This window comes from Impatiens glandulifera, chromosome 2 (genome assembly GCF_907164915.1).
Source record: "Impatiens glandulifera chromosome 2, dImpGla2.1, whole genome shotgun sequence".
NCBI classification, from domain to species: domain Eukaryota; kingdom Viridiplantae; phylum Streptophyta; class Magnoliopsida; order Ericales; family Balsaminaceae; genus Impatiens; species Impatiens glandulifera.
The window spans coordinates 52,446,529-52,473,664 of record NC_061863.1 but is presented as its reverse complement, the minus strand read 5'-3'; the positions used below and the strand labels follow the sequence as shown (position 1 = coordinate 52,473,664).

The 27,136-nt window shown below is 33.1% G+C and overlaps 3 protein-coding genes across 7 annotated transcripts; 1 reads left to right on the top strand and 2 right to left on the bottom strand.

Moving 5' to 3' along the window:
- The first annotated feature begins 7,303 nt into the window (after positions 1-7,303).
- Positions 7,304-9,160, top strand: LOC124925660 (protein GRAVITROPIC IN THE LIGHT 1). The gene has a single exon (XM_047465727.1). The coding sequence runs from the start codon at positions 7,403-7,405 to the stop codon at positions 8,825-8,827; it is 1,425 nt and encodes a 474-aa protein (XP_047321683.1). The 5' UTR covers positions 7,304-7,402; the 3' UTR covers positions 8,828-9,160.
- A 954-nt stretch (positions 9,161-10,114) lies between these two features.
- On the bottom strand, positions 10,115-20,462 carry LOC124923833 (tubulin-folding cofactor D). The gene is made up of 17 exons (XM_047463811.1): positions 20,235-20,462; positions 19,077-19,621; positions 18,379-18,484; positions 17,545-17,721; positions 16,534-16,725; positions 15,284-15,400; positions 15,030-15,134; positions 14,632-14,802; positions 14,289-14,504; positions 13,901-14,099; positions 13,523-13,728; positions 13,203-13,427; positions 12,602-13,123; positions 12,251-12,520; positions 11,243-11,287; positions 10,776-10,961; positions 10,115-10,672 (listed from the first exon to the last, which is right to left on the bottom strand). Exons 1-17 carry the CDS (start codon positions 20,415-20,417, stop codon positions 10,391-10,393), a joined length of 3,747 nt encoding a protein of 1,248 aa, XP_047319767.1. The 5' UTR covers positions 20,418-20,462; the 3' UTR covers positions 10,115-10,390.
- A 1,218-nt stretch (positions 20,463-21,680) lies between these two features.
- Positions 21,681-26,505, bottom strand: LOC124927761 (common plant regulatory factor 1-like). 5 transcript variants are annotated; one of them, XM_047468230.1, is made up of 13 exons: positions 26,321-26,505; positions 25,376-25,473; positions 25,211-25,255; positions 24,978-25,073; positions 24,812-24,898; positions 24,681-24,720; positions 24,560-24,614; positions 24,196-24,247; positions 24,069-24,117; positions 23,805-23,980; positions 22,836-22,913; positions 22,606-22,731; positions 21,681-22,283 (listed from the first exon to the last, which is right to left on the bottom strand). In XM_047468230.1, exons 2-13 carry the CDS (start codon positions 25,424-25,426, stop codon positions 22,062-22,064), a joined length of 1,077 nt encoding a protein of 358 aa, XP_047324186.1. In that variant the 5' UTR covers positions 25,427-25,473; positions 26,321-26,505; the 3' UTR covers positions 21,681-22,061. The 5 variants fall into 5 exon arrangements, with proteins under 5 accessions (XP_047324186.1, XP_047324187.1, XP_047324183.1 ...); XM_047468231.1 differs by having other exon boundaries at positions 24,196-24,244; XM_047468227.1 differs by having other exon boundaries at positions 24,560-24,720.
- Positions 26,506-27,136: the final 631 nt, after the last annotated feature.

Here is a 27,136-nt window from a genome sequence, read left to right as displayed (position 1 = left end):
GTAAACACGGAAAATTTACATGGCCAAAAATTTATTTAAAATAATTAATTATGATTAATTATTGTACTAATTAATTAAATTAATTAAGAGTTAATGTCAAAATAAAAAAATAAAATTATTTGAAATAAATGTTATGCCAATATTATTTCAAAATAATTTTAAAAAAATTAAAGGACAAAAATAAATAATTTTGATGAATTTTTATATCAATTTCATCTAAATTTTTTGTTTATTTAAAACTCTTAAAAAATATATAAAAAACAAATTGGTAAAATATTTGTTATATTTATTTTAATATTTTATATATTTGAAAATATTAAATTTAAAACCAAAAGATGAAAGAAAATTAATTTCAAACAAACCTTAAGGTTTTAAAATAAAAACAAATTCATATATCGGTGTGGGAGAAATCAAGAGGGTTGGCTGTAAGGGAGCCGCGTCCATCAGATGAATGATGGGTCCTCATTCGACACTCCAGGTCCGCACAAATAATCTGTTGTAGTGAAGGAAGCGCGCACTCGCAAGGTAGCAGATCAACAGATGTTCGTCTCCCCGAGCGCTAACGGAACGCTAGGATTTGACGAAGCGCTGATGGAACTCCAACTGAACGCCCAAACGCATGCAAAATGACGTCGTTTTTGGCTCCATCGTGACCACCGTCTGGATAAGCTTAAAGATCTACGACGATCTTCTCTTTAGGAACTCAATCATTGGTCGACGATTTTGATTGATTCAAAGCCTAGAATGATCGCCCTACTAAAATAAGGATGAATCATCCTTATTCCGACAACTTTAGCCAAGAACAACCAAAAACCATTAAAAACCATTAATGGTTTTTGGCCGATTCAGGCCACTTGAAGCCATCAACCAACTTAGGAATGCTATAAATAGTTTCCCTAACTAATTCCGAAGGCAGAGAATCCAATCTCCACCTTCAAATCGGAAGATTTCAGAAATCTACTATTGAAGTTAAAAGTTTCTGGATTTTTCAAAAATTCATTTCAGACCTTAAAGCTTGGATCCAGACATCTCAACAGCTTCCCCAAGGTCTAAGGAGTGTTCTCCAATCCTTGATATGTTTCCAATCACCCTCTAATTCATATTTATAATTTTAATTTGAAATTTTTATATTTCAAAATACAAAAACGTGTAAGCTTGTTCATAGTGTTTTATGGATGAAAGGCATTCTTAGGATCATTTAGGAACTATATAGATATGATAGAACCGATCAATCGATGTAAATAACAAAAACTCAAATTTGAATTTCAAAAATAAAAAACAGTTTTATTGTTATTGGGTTAATTATATTGAATCACAGCCCATAAAACTTTCCAACATGATTAGAATGATGTTAGACAACTATTTGTTTGATCAATCGCGATCATGTTTGATCAAAATCAAAATTTTGAATTCTTAAATTGGCCAAAACAAACAACCAATGTTTTTATTTTGGTAACAATCAAGTATATGTAGTATAAGAAAACTATTGTATATCTTCTTACACTTCAAAACAAATTTAAAATCAAAAACCCGATTTTTGATCACAAATTGTTTTGAACAAATTGATCATCATCTAGGTCGATCCATACTTTGAGATGATGATCAACATGTTCCTAGGAGCTTTGTGAAGTTACCGAGACTATTAGATCAAAGAATTAAAACTAAAAAATGAATTAAAAAAAACTTGCACTTTGTGAGGACCGAGGCTCTTAGCCTAGGACTGAGAGATCTAACCGAGGATCCTCGGTTCAGACCGAATCCTAGAAACGAGAAAATTGACCTAGGACCAAGAGGTCTGACCCATGTTCTTGAGCTAAGACCGAGAAATTTGATCGAGGATTTTCACCTAGGACCGAGAGTCATAACCTTGAGACCGAGACTCCCTAACCATAGAACCGAGAGTCTTAACCTTAGAATTGAGAGTTTTAACCTTGGGACCGAGACTCCATAACCTTAGGACCGAGAGTTCTAACCTTGGGACAAGATTCTCTAACCCTGGGACCGAGAGTCCTAACCTTAAGACTGAGAGTTCTAATCTTGGGACCGAGACTCCCTAACCCTAGGACCGAGAGTCCTTACCTTAGGACTGAAAGTTCCCGAACCTAGGACCGAGGGACCTAGCCTAGAGCTAGCCCATGACTGAGAGGTTTATACACATTGACCGACAAACTTAGCCCAAAGCTAGCCCAGGACCGAGAGATTTATACACCTCGACCGAAAAACTTAGCCCCAACCTAATCTAGGTCCGATATGTTTTAGACCTAGATCGGTAAGATCAGCAAGGACCAAGAGTCCTTAGCACCTCAATTGAGGAACTTCGATCCCTAGACCAAGGATCCCGAACTTCGATCCAGACTGAGATTCTTTTGACCTCGATTGATAAAAACGAACCCTAGACCTAGGACTCCGGTCTTAAGGTTTGTTTGGTTCCACTTTTCAAAATCCAAAAATGTTTTTGTAAATTTAGGACTCCAAATCATTTTCTAAAAATTCCAAAAAATTAGAAAATGCATTTTAAATATTTTTTGGATATTTACACAAAATATTTCGATAAATGCTCGTTTGGTGTTTATTTCTAAACCCAAATGCTTTTAAAAATGACTATATTATTCAAGTGTTTCCACCCTAGTTATCATCCGCAACATGTACCAACATTTTAAATATTAATATTTCAATATTTTAAATTATAATGACAAAATCTAGAAGCATGTCTAGAATCAGAAGAATAATCGATTAAAACTTCATTGTTATACAACCAACTTTATAAGTAGAGAATGTTTTTAATACGTGGAGGATGATTCACGAAAGCTTTTTCATGAGTATCACCAAATTACAAACTAAAAGAGAACTCTGGTTAATACGTTTGTATATGTATGCTAATTTTGATTGATTTTCAAAAAAATTATTGGCGACTCTATTTCAAAATAAATAATCTTTTAAAATAATTATGTTTAATTAATTTAAACTAAAGAATTTTCTAAAAATCAAATTGTGATTTGATTATCATAAATTCCCGAATTAATTAAAATTGAACTCCCGAAATTAATTTTAAATTATTTCAAAAAAATTGTAAGGAATCAGTGACATCTATTAAAAATTAAGTTGTATTTTAAAAAAAATTACTATCACACATATCACACAAACCGAGGTTAAACTTCTCTAATTTCGCGCTTTTTCCTGAATAATATATTAAGAATCATTATTATCAATTGAGTTATATATTTTTTTTAGAAGTATGCACAATAATCGTGGGAGTTATTTTTACAATCACAATTGAAAATATATATGGAGGTCTATTTAGAAATTTATATTTGATTTAAAAAATTGAAAATAATATTAAAATAATTTTATTATTATATATTTAGTATAAGATTTAAGAAAAAAAATTAGAATCTTAAATAGCATGGTAACTTAGGGTAAGGCAATTGAAATTTGAATTTTTTTTTAATCTTACAATTTAAAACTCTTTATAGTTAAAATTATACAAAATGATGTTGTCTTTTAACGGTTTTATATGTAGTTAATATATTTTTACGTAAAATTTATAAATAAATAAATAAAAATCATTGTCAATAATTTAATTATTGAATTTCAGTAAATTAAGTTTTGATTACCGATTTTCTGAAATTTGGTAATAAAAACCCTTAATTTGCTATAATTCGATAGTTAAATTAATTACATGAATATTTTATTTATTTATTAATAAATGTTAAGTAGATAGTAAGTTACATCGTTTCAAATCGTTATGACAAAATCTCATTTTGTATTACTTTAATAATAAAAGTCTCAAATTGTGAGATTTAAAATCTTAAAAGATCTCAATTTTGTCCAAATTATCTTTTAATCATAATTAAATCATTAAGAATATAAGATTACAGTGGATCTTGTTCATATTTTTTTTACATAAAATTTTGTTTTTTAACAGATTTTTATACAAACAATCCTGCATTTATTTTAAAATAAAATAAAATTATACATTTCCCTTGAACAATATTTTATGTGACTATCTTTTAATTAGATTATTATGTCTTTTATAAATCGAATAAGTATATATGTATTGATTCTTACATATAGGCCTAAAGTAATTTTGATTTTGTTAGGTTATATAAATTAGGAAAATTTCTGTGCGATACACACGGATAAAGATAAAAATAAAATAAATTAAAAATTTATAATAATATTTATTCAATGTTTAAAATTATTACGTTCTCATTTCACATTTTATTCACTACGATAAAATAACTTATTTTCTCACATGTTTCATCACATATTTTTTTCGAATGAATCTCTCATTTCATGACTTTACACTTTCACTTTGTCAATCAAATATTTAATTCATATTTTTTAATAATTAACATCGTGACCTCACACTTTGGTCAATTAAATTTTTGATTCATATTTCTTTAACCACTTTCAAATGGTACCGGTCTATTATCCCTCGACAAACCACATCTCAATCACATTTGATTAAATGTTGTACTTGTTTTGTTAGGTTGCAAGTTCGAAACCTACAAATAACATTTTTAAATTTATTTTTAACCGTTTTAAGTTTAAGGGCGGGTCAACCCACAATCCGACCCAAGCAGTGGCGGGACCTACAAGGGGGGCCTTGGGGGGGCCGGGCCTCCCCCAACCAGGGTAAAACTTTTAAGATATTATATATATGTTTATAAAATAAGGCTTTGCCTGGTAGTTTTGGAGTTGAAATGTATAGTAGAGGTCAGGTGATCAAACCCTGTCTCTACTATAATTATAACTTCACACTTCTTTTTATAAAAAATTAATTCATAATTATAGTATTCTAATTTCAAATATAATTTTATTAAAGTAATTATTATTAATATTTTATTTTATACAAAAAAAATATTTTCTAAAATACAATATTTATAGTAATACATAAATTTTAGTTAATATATAAATAACATTTATTTATATAGTTAAAATATAAAGAATTATATATAAAATAATGAAAATCATATAATATTATTATCTATTTTAAAACTACATTTATATTATAATTTATTTATATATATATATATATATATTTTTTATTAATTTTAATATAATTAATAATACAAATTACTTATAAATATAAGGGTAAAATAACCATTTATATAAATATAAGGGTAAAATATTATTTTATATTTCTTAATTTTAAATTAATTTTAAATTATTTCAACAAATAAATGTATTTGTTAGATTTTATTTAGGGGTTGTGACACATATTTATTTTTAATCATTTATTTTATGTAGGATATAAATAATGAAGATGTTCTACGAATTTGTACTTCTACATCACATGACCAACATGAGTCTTCTCAATCAATTAATGAGCATACTAATGAGTCTAATGTTACTGATCAAATATACATGGTTAGAATATAGCATATCAAAAGATGCATCATTTTATTTTTGGTGTTATCTTTTCAAACCTTTAAATAGAGAAAACGTAGATGATACATTTATAGGAGATGAGTACAAAAATTGGAAAAGAGCATTAGAAAGATTCAATCGTCATATGAGAACTTCAAATAGTTGTCATAATGAAGCTAGAATTCAATTTGAATCATTTTAAGATCAAAGACATAACGTGAGAAACGTTTTACGCACACATGTTCGTGATATAGAAATAAATTATCACATATGTTTAATGACAATATTTGATGTAACACGCTTGTATTGAGGCAAGGATTACCTTTTCGAGGACATGATGAGTCAAGTAGTTCATCAAATAAAGGAAATTTTCTTGAATTGATTGATTGGTATAGTCAACGTAATGAAGATATTTGTCTTCTTTTGTACCAATTCATGGACAAGAATAATTTAGTAATTGTGCTTATTAATATTTTTATGTAATTATCGAGTAAAATTTTAATTAAAAAATGCATTTATTTGATAGCCAAAAAATGCTACTTTATTATGTATTTGGCACCCCCGAGAAAATATTTTTGGGTCCGCCACTAGACCCAAGTATCCATTTACTCTCACATAAATATTCAAATTAACCACAATTCTCGACCCGGCCAATCCGGACACTTTAAAAATTAAGCATCATTATTATATATATAGATTTGTAGTTATATAATTTATACAATATAATTTGTAATAAATTAAAATAATATAAATTTTGTGAAGCTGACCTTTGATTTTCTTTATATACACATTAGGACCTACATTTAGAAATTGTAGTGGAAATCAACTGCTAAACTATTCAAGAGAAGTGATCATAGGGAAAAGAACAAAAAGAGATTTGTATCAATCATTGCCTAAATTGCAAATATATCCCGTCAAAAGGAGCATCTATTAAATTGACCATATACTCAATTATAATAATAACAAATTTGTATTTATTTTTAATTTTATAAAACTAGCAACTCCAAGCTAATAGTCAAAATTTTAACTTTATTTTTCTTTGTTTGTTGAGAATGGAAACTCTTATCCTTCTAATGCAAAGTCAAATCTACTAAGAAACTCATATGTAGGAGGAGGCATGATTCTCTGTTCTCGATTTTTTCATATTTCCACTTATAAGAAACTCATATGTAGGAGGGATAAAACCGTCTTTAATTTTTTATATCAAACATAATAACCAACCCCAAAAATATATTATTTTTTTACTATATAAATGTGAAATAATATTTATTTTATATATTTTTTAATTTAATTCATTATTTGTTTTTTTTTTTTTAAAAGCCAAAACACACATTTATCTACTATTTTTATTCATAATTTTTTCTTTATATATATTTAGAACGCATATAACTTACAGTTAAGCATATAACTCACAAATAGACTTGAGTAGACGACATAATTTGTCTCTTAAATCTAGGACTTAGGAAAGACGAGGGATATCCACATCTTATATGTTTATATTTTAAGCTTACTTTAAAAACAATTTCAAAAACCCCCCATTCTAATTTATGAATATGAGTTTATAATAATAAATATTATTTTCTAACAAATATATATTTATAAAAAAAATAAAAACCTCCTTAAAAAAAATTAAAACAATATACACAAATAAATTTTGAAAAAAGTGGGCGAGAAAGAAGGCTGAAATCAAGTTACGTGCTGGTATGAAGAAACGCATATTGGTCGGCTTTACCCTAAATGTTTACGTTATTAGTCAACACAGCTGTTTATTTCATAAGGGCATTATTGGAATTTGAAAAAACAATATTAAATGTAATTACATTTTCTAATTAATTAATTCACAAACGGTAAACACACAGAAACACACATACCTTTCTTCCTCATTCATCCAAAGCACCTCTTTTTATTTTCTCTCTCTTCCAAATCAGAAGAAAGAAAGTCAGAGTGAGTGGTGATCTGTTCATAAATCTCTGTCTAGAAAATGATTATTTGATCGGTGAATTCTTTCAATTCTCTCTGAAACTTTGAAATGGACGCTTCAACAAAATCCCCACAAATCTCTGAGATGTGGCAGAAATTCGCTTTGGCATTCAAGACCAAAACGATCGAGTTCTTCGCAGACGAAGACGACGCCGCCGCCTCCGCCGCCGCAACTGACACAGAGGACGGATTCTCCCTGCTCGATTCCGCCGAGGAATTCATCACTGATCAAAAGGTCGTTGTCTTAAAACCAGACAAAACCCTTTTTAATAATAATAATAATAATGCTTCGAGACCATCTTCTCCTCTTAAATTTACCAATACCCAGTTTGTTGAACCTCTCTTGTCTTCGATTTTCGCTACCATTTCATCCTTTGAGGCGTCGTATCTTCAATTACAGACAGCCCATGTTCCTTTCGATGAAGACGCCATTGTTAGTGCTGATAAAACATTAGTCTCTCATCTCCAGAGATTGTATGATGTTAGAGAATGGTATAAGAATTTTAGGAGAAACCCTAGTTCATGTTTAGATTTGCCGATTGGTTCGTATTTGGAAGTGCAGGTGCAAGAGAATCAGAGTAAGCTTCGGAGATTAGAGACGATCGTTAACCAATTACAGTCTGCAATTGATGATAAAAACGATCAAGTCTCGTCTCTAAGGCAACAGTTATCAGACATCCACAATGCAAACATGATATTTTCTAAGGAACCATCGTCTTTGGGATTGAATTCCTCAGGGATTTTGTTGACGATCCGTGTATTCGATTCAATGTTGCACGAGACATCTAGATCGTTGCATAAGTTTTCCATGATCTTGATCGATTTGATGAAGAAAGCTGGATGGGACTTGAATTTAACTGCTAATTCAGTTTTCAGTGGCGTCAACTATGCTAAGAAAGGGCATAATCGGTACAGTATTCTATCTTATGTATCTTTAACTATGTTTAGAGGTTTTGATTCCGAAAGCTTCGGCTTGGAATCAGGTGCTGATGAAGAAGAAGAAGAACCGACAGAGAAGAAGAGGAAGAACAGTTCTCTGAAGCAATTAATCGAACATGTAGCCTCCAGCCCAATGGAAATATTGAGAAAGACTCCAAACTGCAAATTCTCTAGATTTTGTGAAACAAAATACCAAAATCTAGTACATCCAGCCATGGAAAAATCGATTTTCTGCAATTTGGAACAAAATGAAATGGTATTGGATTCCTGGTTGTCTATAAGCGGGTTCTACGAATCTTTTATCAAGATGAGCAGCTCGTTATGGCTACTTCACAAGCTGGCCTATTCTTTCGACCCCATTGTAAAGATTTTTCAAGTGGATAGAGATGCAGATTTCTCAATTGTATACATGGAAGATGTTACAAGAAAAATCAGATCGTCGGTGAAGAGCCGGCCCAAGGTTGCTTTCACAGTTATACCTGGTTTTAAGATTGGCAATACAATAATTCAGTCACAGGTTTATTTGTCTACCTAGAAGTGTACAGAGTAGGAATCTAAAGGAACTGTTGTTCTTGAATCTTGATGGCGAAATCTGGAGATATAACACACTATTGTTTGTTGTTCATCAACACTCCATCTACAAACATACGGTCTACTCGGTTTTATTTTTACATTTTACGATTTTCATTTCAGGATTGTTGTATAGAAATGCTTCTTTCTTTCTTTCTTCCTTCTTTGATTTTCAATTGTAGCAAAAAGTTTGATACTTCAAAAATTAGGTTGAGAGAACTATATATGTAAATGTTTTTGGGAGAAATTGTAACTGTGAATTTAGCTTTTAGATGGTCAATGATATTCTCATTATTATACTCCTGTCTTCATTTTTCTATGATGATTCAAGGCACTTGTATGCTTTAAATATATGACAGTGCTTTTATGGTTCTTCTTTTGAGGTTAGGTTGCACATGAGCATACTTCTTTTTGATTTCTTATAATCAAGTAATCAGGTATTATTGGGTGGGGGATTCATACATGCTTCTTTTTCTTTTGCATATGATCTTTTACAGGTAGTAGGAATATCTAATAATGATAATAATATCAATAGGTTTGGTGAAATACAAAGGGCTGGGATTATTATGGTTGTTTAGTTTTAGGTTAAGTAAATTCTTTTGTTTACATGTTTGTTTGGTTTCTTCTTCCTTTGTAGCTGCTGGTCTTTCTTCTTTATAGGAGGATTGTTTGGAGGCTTCTTCCTTCCTTCCTTCCATTGCAGCTCCTGATCTTTCTTCTTTATTGGGGGATTGGATTTGGAGGCTTAAGGATTTTGGGTATTCAGAAAACTTGCAGATTATTCTAGAGGGATGATGATTCACTCTGTTATGTATATCTTTTGGGCAACAACCCAAAAGATTTTGGGATCTGTCAGATGCAAACCACCAAGTATTCAGATTCTCTATGTTCTTTCAATATCAATTAACTAATTTTATAAATAAATAAATATATTACTGGGATTATTAATCTATCAGACTTTGTCAGAAGACAAATTAACAAATTTTTGTTTAGTAATATAACAAACAAAACATCTTATTATTTGTTTATAATTGCTAAATTTTATATCATATTGTTAGATAATAAAATGACATTATATTATACTATAAATAATAATAATAATAATAATAATATGTTTGGATCTGTTTCCTCAGAACTAGACTAATGATCAAAGAATTTAGGCAACAATCTATCATTATGACCATATTTCACTAACATGGGATTTTAGAGACACGTACGCCATAATCTTTCAGAAAATCGATTCATATTCGAATAATACATAACTGCAAGGTTCTTCGCGTAAAAATACCCCGAGGTGGAAAACTATAGGTACATAAACAAACCAGTTACAATAACACTTGTGGATACATGTGTGTGGGTTTGGTTTCACAAATACCCAAACATTGTACAACTCAAATTGAACATCGGCTAAATGAAACCATTCTTAAATAGTGTCACAAATCCGTAATCTTAAAAGAAAAGAGAAAGAAAAAAAAAAATCTCTTTTCAAGAATTGCATGAAGCCAGAACTCCCAACATTCGTGCACTCTTAGAACCCGCTGGAATCTACTAATGAAGCATAGGAAGCATTCTCGTCAATTATTATTGGCTTCTTGTCATTATAATTCTTTGAAATTATTACTTGAGTTGGTGTCTCTTCCAAACCAGCCATGGCTTTTAGTTCTGACCTCTGCCTCTTTGCTTCTTCAATATCGCCTTCCCAGCAAGTTTCCGAAATGATTTCTAATGCCTTATCTGTCTTGTCTTCTGCTATAATACTACTATTTTGCAGGAGGACAAGATAGACTTGTTCTGCAGATGCCTTCCGAATCTAAAGGGAAGAAATTGTAAATCAACAAATGCATGTTCTTATTGCAGAGTATTTTTCATATAAATCAATAGCTTAATATTAGTGCTGATGATCGATCACTAACCTTGGGGAATCGATGTCCAATTAAGGTCAAAAGACGAGAGAAAGCTTCAAGATTGGAGGAACACGGAATTGAAGCAATGTATCCAAGAATTGAAATGCTTGAACACAACTTGGAGAAATCCTTGGTTCCTTTAAGTTCAACATTTAGTGATTCCAGGATTCCATTGCAGAAAACAACTGTCTGAGCCTGTAAAAATAAACATCAATCAACAGAATTTACAAAGAAGAAATCCATGATCTGCAGTATGAAGACAGTTTTTAAGTTAATAATACTAAAGAAATTCATTCATAGGGGTACTGTTCAATTCTCAAATAAATGATCCTATCTTCCCTTTCAGTTTATGTATACTATTTCTAGCCCCTTTGGTATGTAAGCAGTTAAGATCATTAGAAAAATAGCTGCCCTATTAATGTTGCATTTATATGGTAAAATTTCACAGAATGTAGTTACATATAAAGTTGTCTGACCTCCATATTTAGAAAGACCTTTTTGCTCATGAGAATCTCGATTGTCTGAAAAAATAGAAGATTCATCAGAATTGGTAAATAATAACACAAAAAACATCATGCTCTAAATATAATACCTTATCAAATCCATAATCTCACCATCAATCAAATCATCAACTAAAATATCATTACTTTATTCGTTTATAACATTTTAAAAATTAAATAGAAAGGATATTTTAGCCATTTAACTCAAATAACCCCAAAAAATCCAAACAAGATTTTTTCAAATGGCCCAGATTATTTCCAAATAAACCCGCAACAAACCAGCTCTAAATGTTTGAATCATTTCAACCAAAAACAGTAAATAAGTTCACTAAGCACAGTCCCTTGTCCTACAGGATTGAACAGAGAGCTCTAAATCTCACATTCAAACCTCAGTCTATCTTCTCATACATCTTCAACTCCCTTCTCTTTGAGTGACTAGTTAATTGGCAAGCTCTAGGGCAAAAATTCACTGATAATCCCACAATGGATTGAAATAAAAGGATATTAGTATTGCTCGGTGATGGACTAAGATCACCATCACTCTGCATGCAGTTTCATTCTTTTTATGTACTTATCTAGCATGTTTATTAATGTATTAAGATTGACAGATTCATTTTCTTTTTGGGGTCTTGTTACTGTCCACATATATCCACGCCATGCAGTTTGACCAAATTCAAATACAGCAATGGACGATAGTTATTTAGAGTGTAGGTTGGCCAACAAATACATGCGAAAAACAATTAAGGGAAATTCAACATTTAAGAAATTGTAGAAGGTGGTCCATCATGTCCAATGGAATCTCCATAAATGATGGTCATGCTCTAGCACTTGTAAAATGGTCAAGAAAGTTATTATTTTCATGTGTAATACTAGACTATGAAAATACAAATTTTATTAGCCATATTTTAGTACCTTTTGGTATTTATGTAATACATAAATCCTTCAGTGATACTTAAAAGATAATTTCTCTGCAATAATGGGTACCTTCAAAGTGGGTAGGATTACTCTGTCACATCTTTTGTACTCCTGTAGAACCCAAATGATGTCATTTGATAAAATAAACTCTCTGGAGCTCTGATTGGTATTCTTTCTGGTCACTGAGGCATCAAGATACTGCAACAAGGCAGTGAGAGATGACTTTCTCAAAAAATCTTCTAATCCGCCCATAGAAATGACTAACCCAGATAACACAAATCTACTGTAACAGCTGAACTGAAGCAGCGGAATAAGACATGGAAATGAAATGGTTGGTACCTGCATGAGAATCCTGACTTCTTAGTCAAAGGAACAAAACCACACACATATATATGTAGAGCACAAATATTTAGTACTCACCCCCCACTCTATGTCAGCATTATTGGGGATAATTTCTTCTAACTTCTCCCTGTAAGGTATATAGGGCACAAATATTTTTTTGTTGTGTAGAATCCTTTGAAGAACTTTTGCTGCAGTTTCTCTTATTTTATCCATCTTTTCAACAGCTTGCTTAACTATGCTGCCAACTAAGTTGGTCGCAATATTATTATCAAAAAGTGCAAAGGTCTGATTGTTCTCATTCTCATTGCTGGTAGGCTTGGATATTCTTTTGCATAGAATATATGTGCACCTCTCAAGGCCATCCATGGCAGCCCCGCGAACCCAGGAGCCTACATCTCCTCTGTTATCTACAGAATAGTCATCGAGAGCTTTAAGTAAGCAATGCATCACTTCATTCTTAATGAAAAGTAGAAGTGGCATTTTATCCTCCTCAGTATGATAAACTGAACATTCTGGACACTCTGCAAGTGTTTCACATACAGAGACGAGTCCTTTGACAGCGTTAACTCGTGCTTCAACATCTCTATCTTCAGGGTTCTCCTGCACAAGCATTCAGCTATGAATATGCTCTTCTATTTAGCTATTTGGAAAATAGTGCTGCAACCAGTACAAAGTTTACCTCTATTGCACAAGCAGTACACAGTTTTGGCAGCAGAAACTTCCATCCTGTAACCAAATATTGATATGGCAAAACACCTATCGCCAGAGAAGAACCTCTTCTTGCTGCCGCATTAGGATCCTTTAGTTGCTCCTGGTATTTGAGTAAGATATCACCAGCAATTTTATCTTCTGCCTTAGCATAGTAAGCTGGAATGAAAGTTTTCAGGGCTTCAACTGCAGCATTCTGTATTTATACCAAACATCTCTACTTCAGAACACAGAAAAGATAATATTTCTCAAATGTCTGATAAAAAGACGGTAGCATTAGGAAAGAAGAACCTGAATGTGAGAATTTGGGTGTCTCAAATTCTCATTAAGGGTATCAAGCAAACTTCTTTTTACTTTTTCTGGCAAATGTATATGAGCTGACGAGATACAATCAATAAACCGAGAAACAGCAGAACGCATTATTTCTCCACCCTTCCCACGGTACAATCGTGCTTTCTCTATAGCAGGAACAAGACCAGCAACGTGTTTTTGCTTATCTGCGAGAATGGAATGCAACAAACTATATCTAGGTAAACCATTCAATGCAAGAAATAACACCTACTTCAACTGGAGATTGAAAGAGAACATCTAAAGCATGAGAAACTTTACATAGGGTCTTCAATAAATTGAATAATGGAAAATGATTCAGTAATGGTAAGTTGTACCTACCAGAGGAGAGAACATGATTGCACTGATGCAAAGAAAAAACAAGTTCCCCCACTGCTAAAGTTGCGCCATGACGCTTGCAGAGATCAGATGACAGAGTACTTGGAATCAACTTTTCAAGAACAGAGTCTGCAAAATACTGAGGATCATATTTTACAAGAGCTGCAAGGGCATTTGCTGCAAGTTCTCTCAAGCCCTTTTCCTGATCACGAAGCACAAAAAAAATGCTTCAAAGAAAGATTCAATTAAATTGGTTTGGAGTAAATTGTCAACAAGGAAGCAAAAACCAGAAGCTTTTCTCCAAAATACAAGGACCACTTTTGGGTGAACAGATAGATTCCATATGACCACTATAGTACAATTACAAGAATGAGAAAGAAAAAGAGCATACCCAGTGACAGATCTTGTTATCTATTAGCTCATCAATGAAATGGTGAAGGTAACCGTCATATTGTGCAATGCTAATAGCAACATATAGATAAGAGTTTGAGCGCGATGATAGAGCAAAATAGTCAGCAGTGTTCACTATGTCAATTCCATGGGGATAATTCCCTTGTCTCCCAACATTCTCTTGGAAAGCTGCAGCAGCAGCTCTTCTGCAGTTAACCTGAACATTACATCAGAAGAATCCCCTCTCATATAAACAGTTTAAAGTATTAAATTGGTGAATAACAGCATCTCTTGAGAGGGGAATTTGATAAAGGACAAACAAACAGAATACAGTGGTTGAGCACCTCACGGTCATAGCAGGCAACTGTCAGAAGATGAGGAGCAAGATCTTCCAGTATGCTTCTCATATCTCTGTGTAAATATGCACGACCAAATGCCCAACAAACATAAGCGGCTGCATCACGCACATGAGACCCAACGCTATGTGGACCTCTTCGAATGTCATAATGCAAGGCCTGACAAGAATTCTTGTATTATAGCATACCAAAGTAATAAAGGGATCTTTATGCCCTTTAGGAATTCCAAGGCTTATCACGTACAAATGAAAGCGTAACAGTACGACCCTTGAATTCTTTTTGGTCTCTATATAATCATAACAACTCTAGGCAAAGTGAAAAATTATTCTAACTTCAAAGAGTTCTACTTAAGTACCTCCAAGAAAAATAGGCAACAACTAACTAACCTTTATAACAACAGGTACAACTTTGGGAAAGTTGACAGGTAAGAGTACCCCTCGACGTGCCAACTCTGCCAACGCTAGGCAACCTCCATGCCATGAACCATCCCCCTGTAGAATAAAGACATAACTCAGACTGATAAACTTGCAAGAGAAACTGAAAATTTAAATCTGATGCAGTGTCATTGATAATACGTCAATACTTCATTAGGTTAGAATGTCTCTGTACTCACAAGAAAAGAATAAATCACTCAGCCTACCTCACCAGGTGAAAATAGCTCCAATACAGAAGAGAGGACTTCATCTGAGAAACTATAGGTCAAACGAGAGCTCACACGGCCAATGCCTTTTGCAGCAGACCAACGCACAACCGTGTCCTGAATTATAAGACCAGAAAATGAATGTTATAACAGACAATCCACAAGCATGATTAGTACTATTTCATTCTTTTTCAGGCACACTAAATTAGGTATGTAGGCCTGTGTTTCACAGTCATATAAGAACAGAAACAAGTGCTGCAAAGCCAAGATTATCTGGACATGACATTGCAGAGTTCATAAATATGTTATTGATCCACAACCAATAACCGTGTTTTAGAAATTCTTCTAACATATCTTATTTCATATCCCTTAACATGCTATAAGATCCAACTGGAAAGAAAGGCCTGGATTGATAATTCAGATTCAGCTAGTTATTGCCTCCTAAAGTGCGCAAAGGTAATTTGGGTTGCATTTAATACTGACACCATAAACATAAGATGGAAGAAAATATTTTCTGGAGCTTGGCTAAAAAATAGTTGAGCTATATGCAGATAAAATATGATATGCATTGATCTTCTTGAGTAATTTATCGTGCAAATATGCTAATATCCTAAACTATACTATTTCCTAATTAGTCTTTGCAATGTTCTCTAAATTAGTTTTTGTGTTTTCTTAATTAGACTTTCTTAATAATTAGTCCTTCATGTGCTTGATGTTATGCTAAACATCCAAGCAATATAATAAAATCATCTTATCACTAAATTCCTACATTTATCATGGTAAGTTACTTTGCATATCTTCTCCATTGTAAAGAATGAATCATGACACGAACCTTCTTTCTTGTATGATGGATCATTATATCCTATATACTGCAGCAAGCAAAACTATATATGTATGTTCTTCTTTTAGCAGCCTCTAGGCCATCATACGTATCAATCTTCTACTAATTCTATTACAGAGTCTATCTCTCACATATAGAAAGCTGACTTTATCAAAAGTTGAAGCCTGGGCTTATTCAAAATAACCACATGATGTCAGCAGTGAAGCATACTTCGAACAAAACTTAATAACATTAAACTAACTCCAGATTAACATCTCTTGCAAATTGATAAACAGATACACAAATGATAAGATGCATACCAGATATCAATTTTCAAGGGAAATAGAAACCTGCAGAGACAACAGACTACCATACTCTTCATCAATTTGTTATAGCCAAATTACTATACTTTTTCAACCTTGTAACCTACCGTATCTCTCAATCCAGAAAGCAATAGCTCAATTATCTCTTCAACAATGTCTGGGATATCCATGTCTTCTTCTTGTTGAAAACCAGCATTTATGTCTGAAATTGAGTCCACTTCCATACCATCATTTTCTGAACTTTGAGCTCTAATTGATGCATTTTGTGAAACATTCGCATGGAGAGTGCTGTGCCTGCCCTAAATAAAAGTCAATGGCGTAGAAAAAGTATATAATTAGAGAAGCCTCCACGAGAACGTCAAAGCAAATAACTACAAAAGCTCACAAATTGCATAATATAAAATGAAGTTTAAAATGCAAGACATGCAATAAAACATTGATCAACACTTGGAGTGGATGATTCAAGCAGTTTCTAAAATTTTCTCCCATATGAATACCATTGACTTCTCTGGTAAAACATAACCAGGATGATTATACATCCTCAAGTAGTGTTGTTATGAGCATTACCCTTTTTAACAACAATTGCAATAGCATCATTGCCACTTCAGACTATAGCAGAATATCAGTTTTCTTTCCATGAACATATGGTACCCAGTTAGTTTTCTCTCATCGTTCTGATTATGTTGGGAATTTGTAAGACTGGACCATAAATGCAATATTTAGACATTAAGCACAAGAATATATTGCAATATTTAGAAATATTCAATGTCCACTGTCCTCTATAACTGTAGGACCATATAATTGTTAGGGTCTAGAAAAATTATACAATTCCCAGTTAACGCAACTAAGTTCCTATTACAGGAAGCCAGTGATACATGCTTGCTCATAAATTTGTCAGGGAGAGGAAGTTGGATTTTACAGCAGAAGAATATGGATGAAAACAGAGAAAGAATAAATGAGAAAGCAGAACCTTTGGCACTTAACATCTAGATACAAATTTCTTCCTAGAGCCCCAGATAGACAAATAATTTCCCCCCAAATAGTTAGGTTGTTCTTTGCAATGAAAAGAGAGTAACAAATTCTACATAGTCAACAGATGTCAAAATTTAACCTCTTACCACATAGCGCCAGGATGGAGAACGATGAGGAAGGCAAGTAAGCGCAATACGTTGACTCAGCTTCACTAGATACTTACGAAGTAAAGGACTTCGAGATGCTATCCCAGACTTCATTAAGACTGATATGTCACCCCAGACAAGAGGAACCACATCAACCAGTACCTTCTTGCTTCCAGCCTGAATTGGGAAAAGAAAGAAAAAAAAAACTATATATGTGATCCAAATAGCAGAACTGTGTATCAAAAGTGTGAACTGAAAGAAACCAGCAAAAGACTGCTCTACTTTTGCCGAACTTCTCCAATCTTGTATTCACGATTCTCACAACTCATCTGACCATTGACTACTCTTAAGGCATTTGGTTTCCCAAGCCAGATCAATCATTGTAGCCTTTAGTTTCCTCTAAAAGTTAAAAGATCTGCTTCTTGGATTCCTCAAACAACGACCAAGTATATGCATTTACCTTGAAGCATAACTTTGATAATAAGCAAAAAGAATGAAGAACCTAGCAACTAAACCAAATTACTGGCTATTTGGGCACCTAATGAATGGCATTCTTGAGACACTATGGTAACATAGCAATTTTGAAACAGAGAAAACAAATTCTAAGAACAAGATATCATAAAGCACATCAAGGGAAAAAAGACCATAGTAGTGGTATGCTAAATGTCAGATTGAGTAAATCAAAAGTTCATACGAGTCTAAGACAGATACCACTAGCCTCCATCATCTTCCTATTATTCCAATAGGGATGACAAGAATTGGATATGAACACATTCATATCCTTTATTCACTACAAAAGCATTAAAGAATGTACTAAGAAAACGAAAGTCAAACCTTAAAAATTGCTGCCAGGGCTTCTACAGCACCAAGTAATCTGAAGTGATGATCCATTACATCTTCTTTGACATAAGATAGAACTTCGTGTGTCCATTCAATAAAGCTGAATTGCACAAAAAGAAACTTATAGTTTACGAAACATGGTTAATGGTGATAACTCCAGAATGATCATCATCATAGGAATGTAGCTCTAGAGTAATAAAAAATTAAAATATTTTCTAGGCAAAATTGTTTTGTTTTTTTTTTCTTATTTCCTCTATGAAAAATATTTTCCTCAGTTTTCTAGATGATTGGTCTTGAACTATTGGGAGAAAAGAGAAGAAAGTAATTAAATTTGGTGCATGACTACGAGTCATAAAGTTCAGTATATCAGTTCACTTGTTTTTTTAACCAGGGTTTAATCCCTGCAGAGGCTAGCACTGCAACCCAAGGTGCTTTCAATGAGATTCAAACTTGAGATCTCAACCTCTCCAAGTCCAAACCATTTCCACTTGAGCTTCCATGAGTGGGTATATATCAGTTCACTTGTACTAAGTAACAACTCTCATACATGGTGTAGAATCTGGAGGCATCACTCAAACTTCTTACCAAAGATGAATAAAGGAAGAAAATCAGCACTCAATCGATCAGTGATTGACTCCTCAATGATTTATCAAGAACCAAACAGATCGTGAAAAGATCAAGTTAAAGGGAACCTGGAAAAAGCCTTTGACATGTCTGGGCGTGTTAGAAGCTTTGAAAGCACCAATCCAGACATGGTCCGCATGGGACCCGCATTTGATAGATAATCTTTACAGAACTTAAGCATGTTTAATACCAAAGGAGGCGGTGCACCTCCCAAAAGATGGTCACCAACAATACTACTGTCAACTGAGGAGATGTCAAAAGGAACCAAAACTAGAATTGAAAGCCAGAGTAATATCACACACTTCGCCTCCATCTCTCCGGTACTTTCTTCCCGCATTGATGTAGATGAAGTGTCAGCATGACACATTTCCAAGAGAGATACTGCTAGTTCCAAATCAGAAACCTGATGAGGAAAAAACTTTATAACCACTTTGTAACCACAAACAGTCACCAAAGAATATATGATGATGCATATGGGCTTGATCACTTCAAGAACACTCTTTGAGTCTGTTCCAAGTTCGATTGATCTGGATTGAACAATGGACATTAAAGGAGATACTGTGCTTTGCAGAAACGGCTCCAACAGTTGACCCTGTTCCTGATACTTGTCCACCTACACAACAGAGACAGTGTTAAAGGGATTATAGAGAAGGAATGTACAAATTAAAGCAATTTTTTTTCAGGGAAACCTCGTTTATTTGTTTGCAATAATTTGCAATCATATGACAAGAACCGTCAGTACAAAAATTTCCTAGTAAAGCTAGGCCACATGAACCCTGCTTCCTAAACACATATCCAATCCATTATTTATCTTTCCTGGATTATGGCTATATGGATTATGGGTATGAGCTTCAAGTGGGTCAATTAGATGTGCTCTTTAGCAAGATCTTAAATTTATCAAATTTGAACAAATTCAGAAGCCTCATGTGACAAAGAATTGTAAGAAAGCTTCCAGTCAGCTACATGGGATTAGCTAGATCAATTATTTGACCCCATTCAACTCCATTACAAGCAAAGTGTTACGCATGTCACAAGGCTTAAGGAGACTAGTACTCAACTTCCAAACAAAGAGAAGACGGACTAAGAAAGTGCATATAATTTGTGGAAGCTAATATATATATATAAATGCCTGTCGGGAAACCCAATATAAGAGGACACAAGCTTAACTTGAACTGAGAATTGAGCATGATTTGACAAAACAAAGACGAAGGAAGAGTGAATATTACGATTGATCGGATCTTGTGAACAGCAGATACATCTGATACACGGCGATCTGCAACTATAACGTCGATGAGAGACTTAACAAGTTCCCATTCTTGAAGGAAGTATCTTTGAAGAACCTTCTCTTTCGTCTCATGCTCAACATCTTCATTCAGTGAAATCACTGGTTCATCCTCCTTCATCGCCATGGTGTCTAGACAGAAATGGACCTTCAATCTTCCCGCCTGTCAATATTACCACAAGTACGGACCGACGGGCTTAATTAAAATGGGAGTTAATATTTCATTAATTTAATCTTTTCAAAAAATGGATGATTCAGATTAATTATAACCCACGTCAAATCACAATCTTAGGGTTATTTTGATTCAGTTTATTCATAATTTATTTGATAAAGGCTCAATATTATTCATTTTATTTGAAATTTTAAGATTAAGAATGTTTGATAAGCTTAATTGCTATAACTTCTTCTTTTTTATTTGTTTCAAAATATTCAATTCAATAAACATTAGACAATCACTATTTCTTTTTTATTTATAAGCAGAATTAGACTAACCTTACAAAGCTTGTTTGATCCTTTGTTTTTATCAAGGTTTTTTTTAAAAAAAAAAAAAAATCCTGTTTGATATTTTTTTAAACAGTTTTTTTTGGTGTTTATTGACAAAAAAAAAAAAAAACTTTTTTTACCTCTACACTGTATGGTAAATTTTTGAAATAATTAAATAAAAGATAATTTTAATATATAAAAAAAAAACAATTAGATAAATAAATTGATAATCTTTTAAGTCAAAATCTCTCAAACAAATGTTCCCAGTTAAAATATCACAAATTTTAATAAATAAAAATTAGACGGTGAATAATGGAAGTGATTATTTTATTTTATATTTAATATAAATATTACAACTGAGAGTTGTCATTTTTGATAAAAAAAAAAGATTTTAGGATAACCAAAACTTAAATTCTCTGCTTTTATTGTGATTTTTATATATAAGCTTACACTAATGTAAACAATTTTATTGAATAATTAGTAAATATCTTACAAATATTGACCAATTTAAAAGTGTTGGTTCATTTATTTATTATTGTTATGATAAATATAATAGAATGTACACTATATTTTTCTTAAACATGTAGATGAAAAGGAAAAATTATTCAAGCATAGGGAATTAAATTAAAAACAAACCCTAGTTAGATTGAAAATATTTTGTTCTCACCTGTGAAATACCAAGTTTTGTATATTAAAGCCCAGCTGAAAAGCATCAGCAAGCCTTCATAAAGAAGATTATATGCAAATAACAAACCTTTTACACAAACAATATTTGTTTCCAAATAAAACAGATTAATTTTAAATAAGTGAATAACCCTCCATCAAACAAGACTAAAACAACTATATATTATATTACTGATGTTTTAGTTCCTTAAAATTTTGTTACAATCCATATTCAAACCAAACAAGCTTGAAACTTAGTATTCTCATATTATAAATTATCATCCAAACAACACTCTACTAGATAAAGTTTATATTATCCCCACCAACCTGTACAAACCAAAGCAAACCAAATGGAGCCTAACCAAGTCTGGATGTGATAATCACTATTACATATTTGGACATGCAAATCACCATTACATTTCACAGCTTCACTGCATGTAAGTAAAACAAAAACAAAAACAAGTCTTGTTTGCTTCTTCCTATGATGATAATCCAGCTAAACTTTTTTTAGGCTCCTCTCCCAAAAAGTTAGCAAAGCAAATTTTGGGCTTAAAACTATGCCAAAACTACACTTAATTAGATTAATTTAAATATTCCACCTTCAAACCAACCTGGCCTGGCTCCATCAACTTGCGGCTACAGCGTCAGCTCTGGGTTTAGAGTCCAGCAGCTGTCGAAGTTTCATGCCAGAGTTAGTTTTTTTCTTGAAAATTTCCACGTTGCTTATATCCGGAGGAGGACCCGATTTGTCGACTCTTTCCAGGAGATTCTCCGTACTCACAGGTGCCCATTTGGGACCTTCCACATCTCCTCCTCTTTTCTCTGGTTGAGTCCTGTTTAGCTTCTCCTGTAATTATAAAAAGCCAATGGTTGTTTAGCCAAAAGAAAAACCAATGGTTACCTTGGGCCTTATTTGGGATTAATTTCAGATAACCCAATTCTAATCCTAGCACTCTACTCATTATTATTATTATGTTTATATATATAAAAATTGATATCCATGGTGTATTTTAACCCAAACAGCGATAACCTTACTTCGAAGAAGGTTATTATGAAATAACCACTAGCAAGGTTACTCAAATAAACCTAGATCAAACAAGGTCTAAGTTAATAACAACAATAAAAAAAATAGAGTAAAAGATGCAGTTGTGAATGAACGGTAAACATACGGTTAGTGCAACATTCTCCAGCTTCAGTTTCTCCGAATTTCCTGTTAGGAAATTGATTTCAGATTTGAGGGAGGCATTCTCGGTGGAGAGCGCATCAACTCTTTTTTCAAGTTCCTCAGCTTCAGCCTATTGTTGGTGGCAGTTGGAAAATTAAAGAAGACATTCATGGATGGAAACCTTTAATAAGCCAAAGAACAAACATCACAGCAAGTTGATGTTGTTGACCATACCTGCTTCCTCAATCTGGACCTCCTTGCAGATTCTCGGTTGGACTGTTTTCTCCTCTCCCTTTTCAGCTCCCTATCATTCTAAAATCAACCAAAATGAAATCCTTAGGGTGCGTTTGACGAAACTAAAAATCAAGTGTTAAATGTTAAATACTGAATTTTAAGTGTCAACTAGTTAAATGTCTTGAAAAATAAATATTGAATAAACCGAATGAAAATATCTGAATACTAAGTATTTAGTACTTTATTTGCTAAAAAGTGTAAATGATGTCAAGAAAGTACTTCAATACTATTTTATCCTTTTAGTGATGTATCTTTGGGGTTAAAGTTGTCTTTTCTACTATGGAGTTACATTATTCATAGCTTATTGAATTAAACCAATTCTTTTAGCATAATGAGTTGAATATAAATAATTAAGTGATCTAAAAAAAACTGTTACCAAATGATCTAATTTAATTATGTACTTAAATGTTTAGATTAAGTGATCATTTGTGTTATCAAACAGAACCTTAGACTATGTTCATTTAGCTATAACTCGAATAAGAAATAGAAATCGGGACTAGATATAAGATATGAGAATATTTTTTTTACATAAGAATTCCATGGATTTCCAATTCCAAATGGGAAATTAAAGTATACTAAGTCCCCAATTTCAATCCATTTCTAATTTTAACTCTCCCCTCAAACAACGGATCCTTATTGAAAATTGTTATGTCCCACATCGAAAAATAACAGTAAATATGGACTCATAATATAGATACCTTCATGGGTACCTTTTTGGGCTTGGGTTGTGGTGCCTATGTGGTTTGCTTGAGGGGTATTTGTAGTCTATTTTTCTCATGGGTAATGGCACCGGGGTTCGCGGTGTTACAAAAATAATGGTTTGGTATTGATCATGCAATGTAAGTTTGGATAAACATGCCACAAGAAGAAAATGAGTAATCAAAATGACTATTTTTTTCACAGGCATACCTTTAACCAGGTTTCAGTTGCCATTGTGGCACAAGGTTGCAAAGAATTTGTTGTAGCCTGTACAGCCAAGCTAGAAGGGTTTCCAAGCTCTAGTTTTATAAAATTTCCTCCAACAGCGCCAATTTCTATCCCAACTGGGACTTGAGACTTCTGTGTTTCAGTGTTTCCATCTCCATCTGGTGTAATATGAGTAGCAGAACAATAGAGGATTAACAAGACCATAAGGCAATTTCAAAACAATAACTAACAAGTACAATCACTTACCAGTTGTTGGTGTCTCTTCTCGACTTCGCTTTTTACCTTTTCGTGGTGCCTTTAATAAGGTAATAGTTAGAATTTTGTTTATTTTTACTTTTTAAAATCATTCACTTTACAAGCAACAAAATCTTACCCCTGCTGCATTTCCAATACTTCCATCACTTGAGCCATCTGATTCCGAACTGCTGAAATCAACATAGAAATATGAGAAATAGATCTATAGAGAAGCTGTCAACATGGAAGATCTAGAACTTGTTTAATGTAAAAAGTGATTTATTTGAATTATTTGGTAAAATGACAAAGTAAAGCAAGTGTATTTAGTTCACGGTTTAACAATTTGATGGAGAAGTGCACGTGATTGATGATGGGAAATCGGTTCCAAATAAACAACATCAAACAAGCCCCTAATATTTTATTTAAATACTTTTCAATTCATTTAGAAAGGACGAGAATGATACAAAATCATTGTTAAAAGTTTATGCAGCAAAACAATCAACCTGTGAGAATCATTACGGTTAGCCCCAGTATCAGCACTGTCAGCATTGCCATTGCCTATAGACATAGTTAGACCATCAAATCCTTTCAATTTCTTCTTCATCAAACCCTGATCAGTATTATCTGTTGACTTAGTAGGGGTTTCAACATCCAGTGTTGGAGCCTGCATCATCATCAAAGAGAAATTTAAATCCTTTCTAATATTATGTGCATCCAGAGTTGTAGGACAATAACTTCTCTTGAAGGTAACTTACAAAAGAAACTCCAGGATGGGCATGGGCATAAATGCCTCCATGTGCATAGATTGCCCCATAAGGTATTCCGTAAGGTGGCATCATAGGCTAATATATCAACCATTCTATTAGAGATGGTCTACTAATTGCAAATGAACATCAAGTGAGACCAAAATTAGGAAAATACCTGTGCTGGTCCCCACATGTAAGGGTGAGGTGCATGATCAGATGCAACAGTTGAATTGAAGTACTGGGGAATAGCAACCCTGGGCCCATAATATGCCTGAAAAATGTGATTTTACAATTTGGATCATTACAACACCTAGATTGTATTGTTCACAATCCAAGTTGCGAGACATTATTCAGCAATCTTCTTTTTGGAATAGTTAGTTAGGGATCAAGGTAGCTCAGTAAAGAAACCTGCATAGCCGCCCAATCTGGATAGGCATGGACATTAGTCTGATCCTGTAAAACAAAAGATAACAAGCAAATACTCAGTTTTTTTTCTTTCTGAAAACCATTTTAATGTGACTATAGCTATAGCCTTTTCAAAATGAAGAGCTACAAAATCATTCCTCAACTTACCACTGGAGGTGGAATGGCTTTCTCAGACTTAGGCTCCTCACCATTTCCCATTGCGAGTTCTACAGTTACCCTTTTGAGATGTTCTCCTTTTTAATTATCTGCAAGAGAACAGCTGTGTCAACAACCAACTAACAAAAGGTAATAATAGTGTAATAGCCAGAAGAGAGAATCCACTTTTCATGGTTAATGCAAATAACTGAATTGTGAATCACTAGAACGACGGTTGTGAATTTCGCACAACGATAATGTGAGATTTCAATCAAGGCAAGTGATCAGCATAACTATGATCCAAACAAATTTCATGTACAGTTTGTGTTCCAAGAAAGAGAATTCTCTTTTTATCTAATGTATGGATTATTACTGACTTTCTATCCAGTATATTTACCGGTGGTCCAAGATCTGAAAAGTGTGAAGCTCCATGTAATAGTCCTAGTAAGAAGAGAAACATTAATGGCACCATGTAATTTCATTATGACCTTCCTTCTATTGATATACCTACAGTAGTAGTTCTAAGTTCTAACTTGTGGACAGAATTGTCATTTCCAATACATGGACAATAGAACTACAAGAAACTACAAATCGAAAAGCACCGTGGGGCATAGATCCACGATCACCCCTGCAGTATTTGACAATATAACCCTTCCGATCAATAACTCTAAGCAAATCTTGGACATGAAGATTAGTCAAAAGAATTATACAAGTAATTATCTATTCAATAATCACTGAAAGAGTGTTTAATTCTCTGTTTTCTTCTTCCTCACGAAAAAATCATGTCAAAACATTGCTCCGATCGGATTAACAGCCACATATATGAATAGTGAAATACAAAAAAATAAACAAGGAAATTGTGAGATCCACGCGAATTCTAGTTCAGAAAAAGCAGCTTCCACTCCTTAATCTCTGTATTTCGACATCAGTACAGAAGATAAGTTCAGAATTTCGTACCTCAAGCTTTTGGCGCAGAAAAAGAGCGAGATCCTAAGATTTGCCGGAAATCAGAGATACGCAGTAGCTAGAAAATCGCTCCGATGACGTGAAAATGAGAAAAGAAAGCGTTTTGATTGGCGCACTCAGTCTACATGTACATTATAGCTTTACAGTTTCTCTCTCTAGAAAGTGAAGAAGAAAGAGTCTGCGCAGGCTTAAAGTAAAGAAAGGTAGAAGAGGGAAAGAACCAGGGAGGGAGGAAGGAGGGGGCGCCAAGGGGAAACACACGTCATCACACACGTGTTCGTTTATTTCCTGCATATCCAATCAAATTATATTATGTTTATTTAAAATAATTATTTATTTTTTTGATAAAATTTATAAAAAATAATTATAATTAAGTAAAACGATACAGATGTTTAACAATATAAAGAAAATGAAAAAAAAAAGTTTACTCTTATTGAAAAAGTTATTAAAATCAAATTATTAAAAATAAATTGACTTGAATTAATATAAACTTAAAAAAATATAATATTACAAAGATACAAATTTGATAAAATGTCCATAAAAAGGATTTTTTTATAAACGCATAAATTTATTTACGCAAATGATCATTTCAAAATATTCTAACGAAAGTATCCTCGTTACGTAACGCGAAGGCCAGGTCGTCTCGCGAAGAAAAAACCTATGAAATTATCCCGTCGCGTAACGCAAAGGGCACGATCGTCACGCGAAGGACACGATCATTCTGAACTTTTTACATGATTTTCCATCACGCAGGGCCGGCTCTGGGGTAAGCCCGACAAACCCTCGGGCTAGGACAGTCCACTCCCC

What these genes read in the sequence shown, in the direction of transcription:
- LOC124925660 (XM_047465727.1), top strand. Translation starts at nt 7,403, where the DNA reads ATGGACGCTTCAACAAAATCCCCACAAATCTCTGAGATGTGGCAGAAA.
- LOC124923833 (XM_047463811.1), bottom strand. Translation starts at nt 20,417, where the DNA reads ATGGCGATGAAGGAGGATGAACCAGTGATTTCACTGAATGAAGATGTT. An exon ending in CTCCATCCTGGCGCTATGTG is followed by an intron (nt 16,726 to 17,544) that starts GTAAGAGGTTAA and finishes ACTTTTATTTAG; the next exon opens with GGCAGGCACAGCACTCTCCA. An exon ending in TTGTACCTGTTGTTATAAAG is followed by an intron (nt 14,803 to 15,029) that starts GTTAGTTAGTTG and finishes AATTCTTGTCAG; the next exon opens with GCCTTGCATTATGACATTCG.
- LOC124927761 (XM_047468227.1), bottom strand. Translation starts at nt 25,426, where the DNA reads ATGGGAAATGGTGAGGAGCCTAAGTCTGAGAAAGCCATTCCACCTCCA. An exon ending in AGAAGAGACACCAACAACTG is followed by an intron (nt 23,981 to 24,068) that starts GTAAGTGATTGT and finishes ATATTACACCAG; the next exon opens with ATGGAGATGGAAACACTGAA. An exon ending in TGGAGAATGTTGCACTAACC is followed by an intron (nt 22,284 to 22,605) that starts GTATGTTTACCG and finishes TTATAATTACAG; the next exon opens with GAGAAGCTAAACAGGACTCA.